Consider the following 13,479-nt stretch of genomic DNA (forward strand, 5'->3'; position numbering starts at 1 on the left):
TCTGGGTTCAATCTCCTGTATACCGAAAAAAAAAAAAAAAGTGGAACCCAGAATTATTACAGAAAGACTCTTACCACTCTTGAGAAGAGCCTTAGGGTCTCCAAATCTTCTAAAATGTTGCTGTTTTTGGTAGTGATTAGTACCATGTACAGTTTCTCCATAGGCTGGTAGACATATCTTACACTCTCCGTTTCAACGAATGTATGCTGTTTTCCAGTGTTCATGAGCTTTGGGAAAGCTGCTAATAAGCCTTCAATCCGAGTTCGGGTCATTTCCACAAACTGTCGAGAAACAATAGCCTTTCCTGCTTTCGTGCAGACTGCTGCTGCCAACAGCACCTGCCAGGAACACACATTATAAGTACTAATTAATATTTCTTCATCTCTGTTTTCTCAATGTCTCAGGGGATATTATACAGATTTGACACATTCAGGTTATTTAGTAACATGATTACTATTACAATGTTTTCACCTTCCACTGCTTCTTTAATTCTAGTATGTAATTTTTAACATTAATGTAAAGTAGAGGAAAATGAAACTATTATTCCATTTCTCAATAATATACATAAAGAAAATTATTATTTTAAATAATATTTATTTTAATTATTTTAAAATTATTATTTATTAATTAAATAAATAACCTTTTCTAATTCTACATATATATTAGTAATGGGTTGGTTGTGTCCCAGAATTGGGTTATTCTCCGATTTGGCACACCCATAAAGAATAACTTTTTAAAAAATATTTATTTTTTAGTTGTAGTTGGACACAATACCTCTACTTTATTTATTTACTTTTATGTGGTGCTGAGGATCAAACCCAGGGCTTCATACATGCTATGCGAGCGCTCCACCACTAAGCCACAACTCTAGCCCTGGTAACTTTAGTTTTTTTCTAAAAAAAATACAGAAAATTTCCAGTCAAAACAGAAGTCTAGTCTCCGGTACCAAAAAAAAAAAAAAAAAAAAAAAAAAAAAATTTTAATTAAAAAAAGTAAAATTAGGGCTGGGGTTGTAGCTCAGTGGTAGAGTGCTCACCTAGTATGCGTGGGGTATTGGGTTCGATCCTCAGCACCACATTAAAATAAAATAAAGATACTGTGTGCACCTAAAACTAAAAGCAGATTAAAGGTATTTAAGCAGCCTTTTAAGAAGCCCCTGACCTTTACTTTTTACCTAGAATATGAAACCAATCTAGCCAGTCTAAATTTATCATTTGCATTCCCATCCCCCACTATGCTATTCCCAGATAGTCAAACAATCTGTATAATAAAAACCTAAATACTAGGCAATGAACAAGACCCAGCAGCCTTCTTCCAGCATTTCATTAGACAAAACAAAGCACCAAACGAAGAAGGGAGACCTTCAATGCCAATACAGAGGAGTAAGAAAATTAAGTACAGAGTCAACAGTCTCTTGAGTGTTAGAATACAAGAGTTCCTAAGCACAAATAACAAAAAAAAGATTTTTACACATTTGGGAAGCCTAAATGCTAAGATATGACCTCTGAAATATCAAAATCCTATTGATGAGACTTTTCATTTTTTTCCTTCTATTTATTTTCAATTTTATAGAAATCTGTCCCCTACAGATGAGCAGTTTGAGGGAAAAAGTCAGTTTGAATAAATATTCTTATAGTTTTAATATATTAATGCTTTTAGAATAATTATAGGAGAACCCATCCTCATCTTTCAAGGATAAATAATTAGGAACTAGATGTGGTGGCTCACATTGGTAACCCCAGGTACTCAGGGGGTTAAGGCAGGAGGATGACAAGTTCAAGACCAGCCTTGACAATTTAGCAAGACGCTGGCTCAAAATAAAAAATAAAAAGGGTTGGGGTATAGCTCAGTGGTAGAATGCTTGCCTAGCATGTGCAAGGACTACATTCTATCCACGCACAGTTTAAAAAAGGAAGAAGAAAAAGAAGAATTAGGATATTTGGGAGACACTGAACAGCATGCTTATTTCCAAGCAGTAAGATAAAAAACAATTCATTCTAGAAAATGTTTGATTGATACCTTGCACAAGTAATTTCCCTCTATTGAACAGAATTTTGTTTTTACAGATTGATTTACTTCAAATGGGTCCAGGTTTTCTTGTGTGAAATCTCAAAAAATAATATTATCAACTGTTCCATTTCACAAATAATAACCCAAGTTTAGAAAGAAGTAGTGTTAGGAGTTATACAGTTCTGTTTATGTTTATGAAATTTACCTGTTATCCCAAATAAAGTTAGTTTTTTTAAGTCATAAATCACCAAGCAGTTTGAAAGCTGGCCACGGTGGTGCACACCTGTAATCCCAGCAACTCCTGAGGTTTAGGCAGAATTGCAAATATGAAGCTGGCCTCAGTAACTTAGTGAGACCCTAAGCAATTTAGCAACACCCTATCTCAAAATAAAAAAGTAAAAAGAAGAGGGCTGGTGTTGTAACTCAGTGGTAGAGCACTTGCCTATCACCTGTGAGGCACTGGGTTTGATTCTCAGCATTGCATATAAATAAAATAAAGGTCTACTGACAACTTAAAAAAAAAAAAAAAGTAAAAAGGAATGGAGATGAAGATATTCCTCAGTACTTAAAAAAGTCCCTGGGTACAGTGGAACATGAAAAGCTGAGGTAGAATTATTTGAGCCCAGGAGTTCAAGGCCGTCCTAAGCAACACTGTGAGACCTCCTCTCAAAAACAGACAGCTGGGCTGGGAATGTGTCTTAGTGGTCAAGTGCCCCTGAGTTCAATTCCCAGTACCAAAACAAACAAACAAAAATCAGCTGGACATGGTGGCACATGCCTATAATCCCAGTGACTTGGGAGGCTGATGCAATCTAGCAAGGCCCTAAACAACTTAGACACTGGGATGGGGTTGTGGCTCAGCGGTAGAGCACTTGCCTAGCACATGCTAGGTATGGGTTCAATCCTCATCACCACATAAAAATAAATAAATAAAATTAAGTTATTGTGTCCAACTACAACTAAAAAATATTTAAAAAAAGAATAAGGTTTCTGAGCTGGATGTGGTGGCACACACCTGTAATCCCAATGGCTTGGGAGGCTAAGGCAGGAGGATTGAGAGTTCAAAGCCTGCCTCAACAATTTAGCAAGGCCCTAAGTAACTCAGTGAGACCCTGTCTCTAAATAAATACAAAAAATGGCTGAGGATGTGTCAGTGGTTAAGCACCCCTGAATTCACTCTCCAGTACCAAAAAAAAAAAAAAAAGAAGTTTCTTATAATTTTGACACACAAATAATGATAATACCCTAGTACCTTACCAGAAATTAATCTAAAAGTATCACCACCCACAGGTTTTGTTTGTATGTCAAAGACTAAACATACTCAAGAAATTTGTTTTCACATTAATTTTTATCATAGGAGGTTCATGTTTCAACCATATACATATGTCTGGCAAAAATAAAAAGAACAAAATTAAAATGTGATTGTTGTTTCACCTTACCAATGACAAGCAAGTAAACTTCTGTGCTGGTTCACTAAGGGTTTAAATGCCATATATTTCCAAATATAAGGTAGATTTATCCCAAAATTCCCCCAGAAAAGAGTTGTACCACACAAAGACTTGTACATGAATGTTGATACTTAACATGATTCATAATACCTAAAAAGTGAAAATCAGCCAGGTGCAGTAGTGCATGCCTGTAATACCACAGCTTAGGAGGCTAAGGCAGGAGGATTGTAAGTTCAAAGCCAGCCTCAGCAAAAATGAGGTGCTAATCAACTTAGGGAGACCCTGTCTCTAAATAAAATACAAAATAAGGGGGACATGGCTGAATGGTTGAGTGCACCTGAGTTCAATCCCCAGTATCCTCCCAAAAAGTGAAAATCAATGTCTATCAGCTGATGAATTGGTAAATAAAATAAAGAATATCCATACAATGGAAAAGTTATTTAGTCCTAAAAGGAATGAAGTATTAATACATGCTAACAAAAATGAACCTTGAAAATATTATGCTAAGGAAAAGAAATCAGATGCAAAAGGCCACCTCTTGGGCTAGGTGATGTACTCAATGGCAGAGTGTTGCAAGCTTGATACCCAGCAACCACAGTGCTCCCCACCTCCAAATAGGTTATATGTTACATGATTCCATGTATATGAAATATCCAGAACAAAGTCATAAAGAAATAAACTAGTGATTGCCAGGGGATTAGATAAGGGAAATAGGGAGTGATTACTAATAGGTATAGAGTTTCTTTTTGAGTGATGCAAAGATTCTAAGCTTACAAATTATAAGCCAAAGTACTATAGACTTAGATTACACATGTTCACATTGTAAAACAGTACCATTACTAATAATAAGCATATATCCCATTAAATGATTTATACCACTTCAAGGCAGTGGATTTGTACATTTATGGGCCTGTCCATATTTTGATATTCAAATAATAGAAAATTTTTTCCATAAAAAAGTTTAGGAAAAAATTTACATATTATTTTAAGAAATGTATTGATCTTCTAGAATAATAATTCTCTTATGATCCATAGAAAATCAGCTCATAGCAGTGAGAAATATTAAGAAAGGGGAGCATATTGTAAATCCAATTCCTGTACAGCCTTCATTCTCACTCCAAAAGGTTGAGACTAGGGGCTAGGGTTGTGGTAGAGTGCTTGCCTTGAATGAGTGAGGCACTGGGTTTGATTCTCAGCACCACATATAATTAAAAAATAAAGGTCCATCAACAACTAAAATGCATAAAATAAATAAAATTTTTTTAAGGAAAGGTTGAGATAATAGCCCTATGAAGTTATACTCTACTACATTAGAATTTTATGTCTTGAGGCTTATGAGTAAAGATATATCAAATGTTTATCTAAAACAGGATCAAAACTTCAGACCTCAAAGCTCATACCTAACATATGTAATATTAAGAAAGATAAAAAAACAATGCTTAAAATTCAAGGGTAGTTCTCAGGGTTCAAGCTGTCGTTAAAAACGCCACCACACATGCAGAGAGAATTTAGCTAAAAATTAACATCAAGGGCAACATGAGAGAGAAAAAGGAACAAAAAGATGCATGCTATGGAGGGAGCAACCCATCCACTTTACTTTATCGACTGGGCATGTTCAAAGGCTAATTATAGGTATTGGTAATCTTTATTTTAGCCATGTTATTATAAGAATAACTGAATTAACTGGGTATGGTGGTGTATACATGTAATTCCAGCTACTTGGTCAGCTGAGGCAGGAGGATGGCAAGTTCAAGGCCAGCTTAGGCAACTTAGTGAGACCCTGCCTCAAAATAAAAAGGGCTGGGATGTAGCTCAGTAACAGAGCACTCCTGGGTTCAATCCCCAGTACTGGAGGAAAAAAAAAAAAACTGAATAATATTTACTGAATATCTTCTCTACTTACTAGATGCTCTCTAGGAATGAAGAAGAAAACAAATTGGCATTCTAATGACAAGAAGTTCAGTAGAGAACATAAAACATTTAAAAACAAAAAATAGAGGAAAAAAACCAAAACTGTAATAGGAGGCAGACTATGGTAAATAACCTGAGAGTTGCTGATAAAGTGCTATGGAAATTCAGAGAAGGAAATTATCTCTAGCTAGTAAGATCAACCTGATGGAAGAAACAGCATCTGAATCATACTTCCATGAATTCAGGGATTTGAGCATGTAAAGATAAACAGTAGGGCTGGGCATGGTAGTACATGCTTTAATCCCAGCATCTTCGGAGGCTGAGGCAGAAGCATCATAAGTTTAAAGCCAGTCTCAGAAACTTAGCAATACCTTGTCTCAAAATAAAATAAAAACCAAAAAGAGCTGGGGATATGGCTCAGTGGTTTAGTACCCCTGGATTCAATCCCCAATTCCTTAAAAAAAAAAAAAAAAAGATAAACAGTATGGTAAAATAGGTCGCAAGCAGGAAAACTCTGAGATTCTTTTTTGAGTTGTTCCATCAACTACACATAGCAAAACAAGGCTCCCAAAGTAGAATCAAAATTCCCCATACCAAGTGTGGCATAAACCTCAAACATCCAGGACACCACAATCACAGGGCCCACCAAAGTTGACACAAGTCTGTATTCACTATGTTTCAGTTACTAAAATGGCTAAATGGCATGGTCACCTTAAAACAAGGTATCTATTCTACAGTAAGTTAACATATGTCCAATTTTTTTTTGGGGGGGGGGGACAAGGTAGCAGTTCTGGGGATTGAACCCAAGGGCACTGAACCTGAGCCACATCCTCAGCCCTTTTATTTTTTGAGACAGGGTCTTGCTAAATTGCTGAAGCCTGGCTTTGAACTTGCAATCCTCCTACCTCAGCGTCTTGAGCCACTGGGAATACAGGTGTGTGCCACTGTACCCAACAACATGTGTCTTCTTAAATGCTTTGACAAAATAAAAGCTTCTCTTCGTATCAATGTTTACCAATTCCTATCAATTATTAAATATGGCATGTACTAAAAGACAAATTAATTTTTCCTTCTGCAATTTTCTTTGATGAATTTTATTTTTTATAAAATTGATTTTATTTATTTATTTACTTAATTTTTAGAAAAGAACTTTTTAGACTTTTTAAAAAGAAACTGTCAAGAACCCTTGATAGGAGCAACCCCTATCAGGTCCCTTCTCACCTTGTGGGAATTCTCTCTTTTCTTCTCGATTGAATAAATCCTACTCCTTTCAAAAAACAAACAAACAGTTGTAGCCAAACACATTTCTCTTCATATTTACGTGGTTTGAGTACACTATCATTTGTGCAAATTTAGCACTTGGATCAGAAAGTGCCTTGAATAAAGAAACATGGAGAATAAGGTTTCTGTCCTGACTATGCCACCTAATTATGTAATCTTGGGGAGTAAGTCAATTGCTTACTGATATATCCCTATATATATTCATATAAACTTACTATTTAATTTTATATGAAATTAAATAGTAAGTTTATATGAAATCCAAAGTGCCTTTTTTTTTTTTTTTGGTACCAGCATTGAACACAAGGGTGCTTAACCGCTGAGATGTATCCCCTTTTTATATTTTATTTAGAGACAGGGTCTCACTGAGTTGCCGAGGCTGGCTCTGAACTTGTGATCCTCCTGCCTCAGCCTCCTGAGCTGCTGGGATTACAGGAGTGCGTCACCATGCCCAGCTCCAAAGTGCCTTTTAATCTATAATATTCTATAAATTGTTGAGCAGGATAGGACACATCTATAATTCCAGCAACTTGGGAGCCTGAGGTAGGAGGATCACAAGTTTGAAGCCAACCTCATTAATTTAGCAATACCCTTTTTATTTTTATTTTGATTGAACCCAGTGTGCCATGCTAGGCAAGTGCTCTAACACTGAGCTACTTTCTAGCCCCAAGATTCTGTCTCAAAATAAAAGATAAAAAAAAGAACTGGAGATACAAGCTCATTGATAAAGTGCCTCTGGATTCATTCCCCAGTAACAACAATAACAATAACAACAATAAGATTTATAAGTCTAAAATTGGGTAGGCTCAGGTAGGATGACTGAAAGTTCCAGGCCTGCCTGATTAACTTAATGAAATCCTATTTCAAAATAAATTAAAAAGGGGTAAGGATGTAACTCAATGTGTAAGGCCCTGGGTTCAATCCCCACTACCACCCCTAAGTCTAAGCATTTGAAAACTTCACAGTAATAGAAAATGCACAATACTTCTATTTCATACCCACTGCTCCAATAACAACTACTTGGGAACCCTATACTGCTAGAAGGCAAATGGCCTAATCCAAATAAATTGTGTGTGTGATAAGAGACAGAAGAATAACAGGTGGCAGTTCAGCATAAATATACATAATTCTCTAAAAAAAGGGTTTTTTCTTTTGGTACTGCAGACTGAACCCAGGGGCATTTTACCACTGAGCCACATGCCCAGTCCTTTTTTTCTTTAATTTTTTTTTTTATAGTTTTTAGTTATAGATGGACATAATGACTTTATTTTATTTACTTATTTTTATGCGGTGCTGAGATCAAACCCAATAACTCATGCATGCTAGGCAAGTGTTCTAGTATTGAGCCACAACTGTAGCTCCCCAGTCCTTTTTATTTTGAGATAGATCTTGCAAAGTTGCTGAGGTTGGTCTCAAACTTGCAATCCTCTTGCCTTAGCTTCCAGCGTTGCTGGGATTACAAGTGTGTGCTACCACATGGAGCTAAGGTCTTTCTTGAACCTCTAAATGTTTCAGGATTCCAGAATTAAATACACATACATAATTCATGGTTATAGTAAGGCTACTTTCTACAACTGTCATAGAGGACTATTTTATCTTTCCTATCTATATGAAGTTAATTATAAATAAAACCACAGTGAAGATTACAATAAACTCTAGACCACAAATAAAACCTTAAATTCGAAAAGTAATTTACTCAGGATTTTAAGTCTATCACTTGCGTGTGTGTGTGTATACACATATATTTACTTGTAGGTGGACACAATACCTTTAATTTTTTAATGTGGTGCTGAGGATTGAAGCCAGTGCCTTACGCATGCCAGGTGAGCACTCTATCACTAAGCCACAGCTCCAGCCTTGAGAAATTTTTTTTTTAAATGACATTACTGGTTATTACTGTAGTGAATTTCCTATATCAAGACACAGTAGACGATAAATCAATGAAAAATCCTTTTCATTCTCTGCGGTACCCTCAAACAATAATCAAAAAAGATATATAAAGAATACAATAGTTGTGCAGCTACAGTACTGTACATGAAAAAGGAAAAAAGAAAAGCAATACTAATTCCTTAATTAGGACCTATTATTAATAGATAGGATTTCAGTTTCTCCTTCATTATATGTAGATTTAGTCACATAAATTCCAACTCTAGTTTTCTAATAATGAATAATTTTGGGGAACTGTACTTACTGTGATCATTTATATTAATGTCACCACAATAGGTTTGCTGTCTGTACTTAGTAAAGAATAGCATTCTTTAGATAAGTAAAAATTTTAAAGATGGGGGCTACTGTGAGACTTAACATCAAGTTTATTCAAATATAAGTTTAGTGAGAAAAGGAACTGAGTAAAATGATATTTTGACAAATGTTAAGAAAATAAGAACATACTCTCATTACTTTGCAGAAAACTAGAAGGATCAATTTAAGAGATAACTTGCTCACCAGGTGCCCACCTGCCTATAATCCCAGTGGCTTGGAAGGCTGAGGTGGGAGGATCCAGAGTTCAAAGCCAGGCTTAGCAATTTAGTGAGGTCCTAAGTAACTTAGGGAGACCCTGACTTTAAATAAAATATAAAAAAAAGGGCTGGGGAAGTCTCGGTGATTAAGTGCCCTGGGTTCAATCCAAAACAAAAACAAAAACAGTTCTTTGTTTTTCATGTTATATGAAATCATCATAACCCCCCACCCCCACCTTTTTTTCTTTTTTTGCAGTACTGGGGATTGAACCCAGGGCTTGCACATGCTAGGCAAGCACTCCACCACTGAGCTACATCCCCAGCCCATAAACCATTTGTTCATTTATGTATCTATTAAGACTTCACAGTCGAGGATATTTTACACTAACTTCAATAACTTAAGCCAAAGGGAACTTATTTCCCAAAAAAATAATCTTTATGTATCTATAATTTACTTTGAAGTGTATTTTTATAAAGATGGAGAGGAATGGATGGATGAGTAGATGTGTGACAAAGGACGTATAGTGAAATGTTAATTACAGATTCTAGCTGGTAGTTATAAAATTGTTCACTGTAAAGCTCTTCAACTTTTCCAGATGTTTGAAAATTCCATATCAAGGAAAATCAACTTTTAGAAGTTTCAATACAACTTGTAGATCAAAAAGTTCAACCTATTTGGACATGTCTAACATACAGAGATTTCTTTGTAATACAGTAGGATCCAAGAACATTACACAGAAACAATGCCATGTAGACAACAGAAGTTGGGTTTGGTGGCGCAAGCCTATAGTCCCAGTGGCTTGGGAGGCTGAGGCAGGAGGATCATGAGTTCAATATCAGCCTCAGTGATTTAGCGAGGGCCTAAGCATCTCAGTGAGACCCTGTATCTAAATAAAATGTAAAAAAGGCTGGGAATGTGTCTCAGTGGTGAAGTGCCCCTGGGTTCAATTCCTGGTATCCCCCCCTGCCCCCAAAAGACTTAAGACAGCAGAATGTACTGATACAAATTGCTCTTCTGAGCACATAAAATGGATATCTGGGTCATGCCAAGTCCCTAATAATTCAGAAACACCTGACACAATTGTATGCATATGTGCACATGTCAAAATAATATGTAAAATTTACACATACACGTATAAATATACATTTATTCATATATATTATATTTATATTACTCAGAAATTTATCATCCCTGAATTATCAATGAATTTTTAAAAAACTAAGTTTCAAGAACATTTTTTAAAAACAAGATTTTTGTAAAGATCTGTATTTCATTTACATAATACAAGACTTTAACTTTGCTATTAAAATTACAATACAGTCTAAAATAAACTATTAATATGTCCCAAATGTAAAAGAAAATGGAGTTTTTAAAAACAATTACTGTCCAAATATTGAGCCTCCTAGTGGAATTGAAAAAAAAAAAGTTTTGACAATTTTACATCTAATACAAAAGTTGTAGGAGGCAAACCTGCTTCATGTAATTTTTATACTTGAGGAAGAAAAAAAATTTTTTTCAATGGTTTCAAGTCCAAACACAAATCTTCCCTCTATCCATGTTCACACCTAAAGACTGTCAGTAGAACTTAGTAAGACTGGCACCAGGGCTGGGGCTGGGGTTGTGGCTCAGTGGTAGAGTGCTGGCCTAGCACGTGAAAGTCCCTGAGTTTGAGCCTCTGCACCACAAAAAAAATAAATAAATAAAATAAAGGTTTTGTGTTCAACTACAACTAATAAATATTATATATATATATATATATATATATATATATATATATATGGATAAAGACTGGCACCAAATTATATTGTCACCTCTTAGATATACAGGAAGATATTTAAATCAAAATATTTATTGTCAAAACAACAACAAAAGGACTTCTTCAAAGGACTGAAGGGCATAAGGTGTACTAAAATAAATTACTAGCTCGTCTGAACCAAGGAATTTCTTCTACTTCATGAATAGCCACAAATCACAGAGCTAAGGCAAGCTAGTGGAGTCAGCAGTTGTGTGTTTTCCCCCATCCTCACCCAAATTAATTTTTCCTATCTCTACAAAGATAATGCATCCGAAGGCAAGTAACAGGTCCCAGAGTACGACCCACCCCTTACTCCTCCTCCTCTGAGGTATCTGATTACTATATGCCACATACACATTTTACTTCACCTGAACAATGTGTTCCTTGAAGACAGAAACCCTGTGTCCTCATAACTCACGTTTTCCCAGTGTTCTATACACAGTCGCACTAACAAGCTCTACTTAAGTGGAAGGTCCTGCGACACTCGCGTCCTAAGAATGAGTGTTAGAAGTTACTCCCCGCTCTGGGCTTCCATTTCCCCCTTTCGAACAAACAAAAGGCAGCTGATAACAGAATGACGGGAACCTCCCGAGAGAGGCCCAGCCATCTGAACGCTCAGGGAACCGGGTGGACATCAGCGCCCAGGGCCCACGCGACAACCACCGCCAGGTTCCCGCAGTCGTTCTCAGGGGCCGGTCCCGGCAGAGGCGGCGGTCCAGCTGGCTGGGGGTAGGGTGCGGCGGCCACGGCGAGAGGGACTGGAGTCAGCTCCGGGAAGGCTGGGCGTGGGGCGCGGGCGGCCACACTNNGCAGGGCGAGGGGTCGAGAGAGTCCCGGCCCCCCAGAGTTCGGGCCTGGCTCGCGTCTTACCATGGTGAGGACGGTGGTGGCGCGTACCCGCGCTCTGGCTCCACTGAGGATAGGGCCGGGTCCGGGCAAGGGGAGCACCGGCCGCTCTGGACCTGCTGCCCCCCTGACAGGAGCAGCTGCCGCTTCGCCTCTTACCAAGATGGCGGCCCCGAGCCACGTCTCCAACCGGAAACGGCGCGGGTCAAAGGGCGGAGGGCGGTTCGGCGGGGTGGGGAAAGCCTGGGTACCGGGATGCTGCGCCGGCTTTCCGCCCGACTTAGGGACGGCTCGACTCCAGCCTTGGAAGCTGGCGCCTCTGTCCTTGCTCACTGTCTGTCGTCGCCTTCGTTCATTTTGCGTCACCTCTTACAGTTTATAAAGCCATTCTCACAGCCACTGAATAATATAATATACAAAATAATCTGTGTGTATAAGGGACTAGTATCCAGAATACATAAAGAACTCTAACAACTCAACAATTAAAAAAAAAAAAATCTAAAACCGGACAAAGGATTTGAATTGGCATTTCTCGAGAAGATACACAAGTGGCTGATAAAAAAAAAATTAAAAAATGTTTAGCAGGGCTGGGGATGTGGCTCAAGCGGTAGCGCGCTCGCCTGGCATGTGTTTGGCCCAGGTTCCATCCTCAGCACCACATACAAACAAAGATGTTGCGTCCGCCGATAACTAAAAAATAAAAATATTAAAAATTCTCTCTCTCCTCTCTCACTCTCTTTTTAAAAAAAAAAAATTTTTTTTTTTTTTTTGGTTTTGGTTTTGGTACTGGGGATTGAACTCAAAGGCACTTGACTACTGAGCTACATCTCCAGCTCTATTTTGTATTTTATTTAGAGAGGTCTGAGGCTGGTTTTGAACTCTCAATCCTCCTGTCTCAGCCTCCAGAGCCTCTGGATTATAGGCAAGCGTCACAGCATCGGGTTTGAAGCCACTTTAGAACAGTCCTGCAGTTTCTCAGAAAGTCACCACACAATCAGCAAATCCATTGGTACTACATACTGAAGATAATTATAATTCAGCACAAAAATGTGTACTCTAATATTCATAGCAACGTTATTCATAGTAGCCAAAAAGTAGAAACTATCCAAACAAATCCAGTCATAAACAGATGGACAAAACGTAGTATGGCACCGAAGTTGAATATTGTTGTTATCCATAAAAAAAGGAATAAAGGCTGGGTGCTGTGGCATATGTCTGTAATCCCAGCTAATCAGAAGGCTGAGGCAAGAGCATGGTAAATTCAAGAGAAGCCTGAGTAATTTAGCAAAAGCCTGTCTTAAAAAAAAAAAAAAAAAAAGGAGGGAGGGTGGCTAGGGAAATAGCTCAGCCTTGGGTTTGTCTCTAGTGCCACAAATAAACAAAAACTATGTGCGAAAAGCAGGGTAGTTATTGTGCTTATGCCCGTTTTGCATGTGAATAAAATGATGACAAGTGTGATTTACCCAAAGTTTCTAAACCAGAACTCAAAGCTAGTCTTCTGATTCTTTCTGAAGTTCTCTCATGACAAATTTCAGGTTTTACAGAACATAATTGATTCAGTAGTTCTTACCTTTATCATTTTATCCCATATCCCTATGGGTTTGACCCTACAACACTCATCCATATTAAACCTACATGTCTGCAATGAAGGATAGCAGCAAATTTTGGGGGTACTTATTTTGTGTCAATTCTTTATATATATTATCTATAATCCTTTACAACAATCCAGAT

The 13,479-nt window shown here is 37.5% G+C and overlaps 1 protein-coding gene across 1 annotated transcript in view; it reads right to left on the reverse strand.

Moving 5' to 3' along the window:
• Positions 1-11,940, reverse strand: part of Arcn1 (archain 1) — a 30,672-nt gene extending 18,732 nt beyond the window's left edge. Inside the window, exons 1-2 of the mRNA XM_015489788.2 lie at positions 11,773-11,940; positions 75-338 (exon numbers count right to left, since the gene is read on the reverse strand). Of these exons, the coding sequence (XP_015345274.1) occupies positions 75-338; positions 11,773-11,775 (267 nt within the window). The 5' untranslated portion in view covers positions 11,776-11,940. The remainder of the gene's footprint in view (positions 1-74; positions 339-11,772) is intronic.
• Between the last annotated feature and the right edge of the window lie 1,539 nt (positions 11,941-13,479).

This window comes from Marmota marmota, unplaced genomic scaffold (genome assembly GCF_001458135.2).
Source record: "Marmota marmota marmota unplaced genomic scaffold, marMar, whole genome shotgun sequence".
NCBI lineage: Eukaryota > Metazoa > Chordata > Mammalia > Rodentia > Sciuridae > Marmota > Marmota marmota.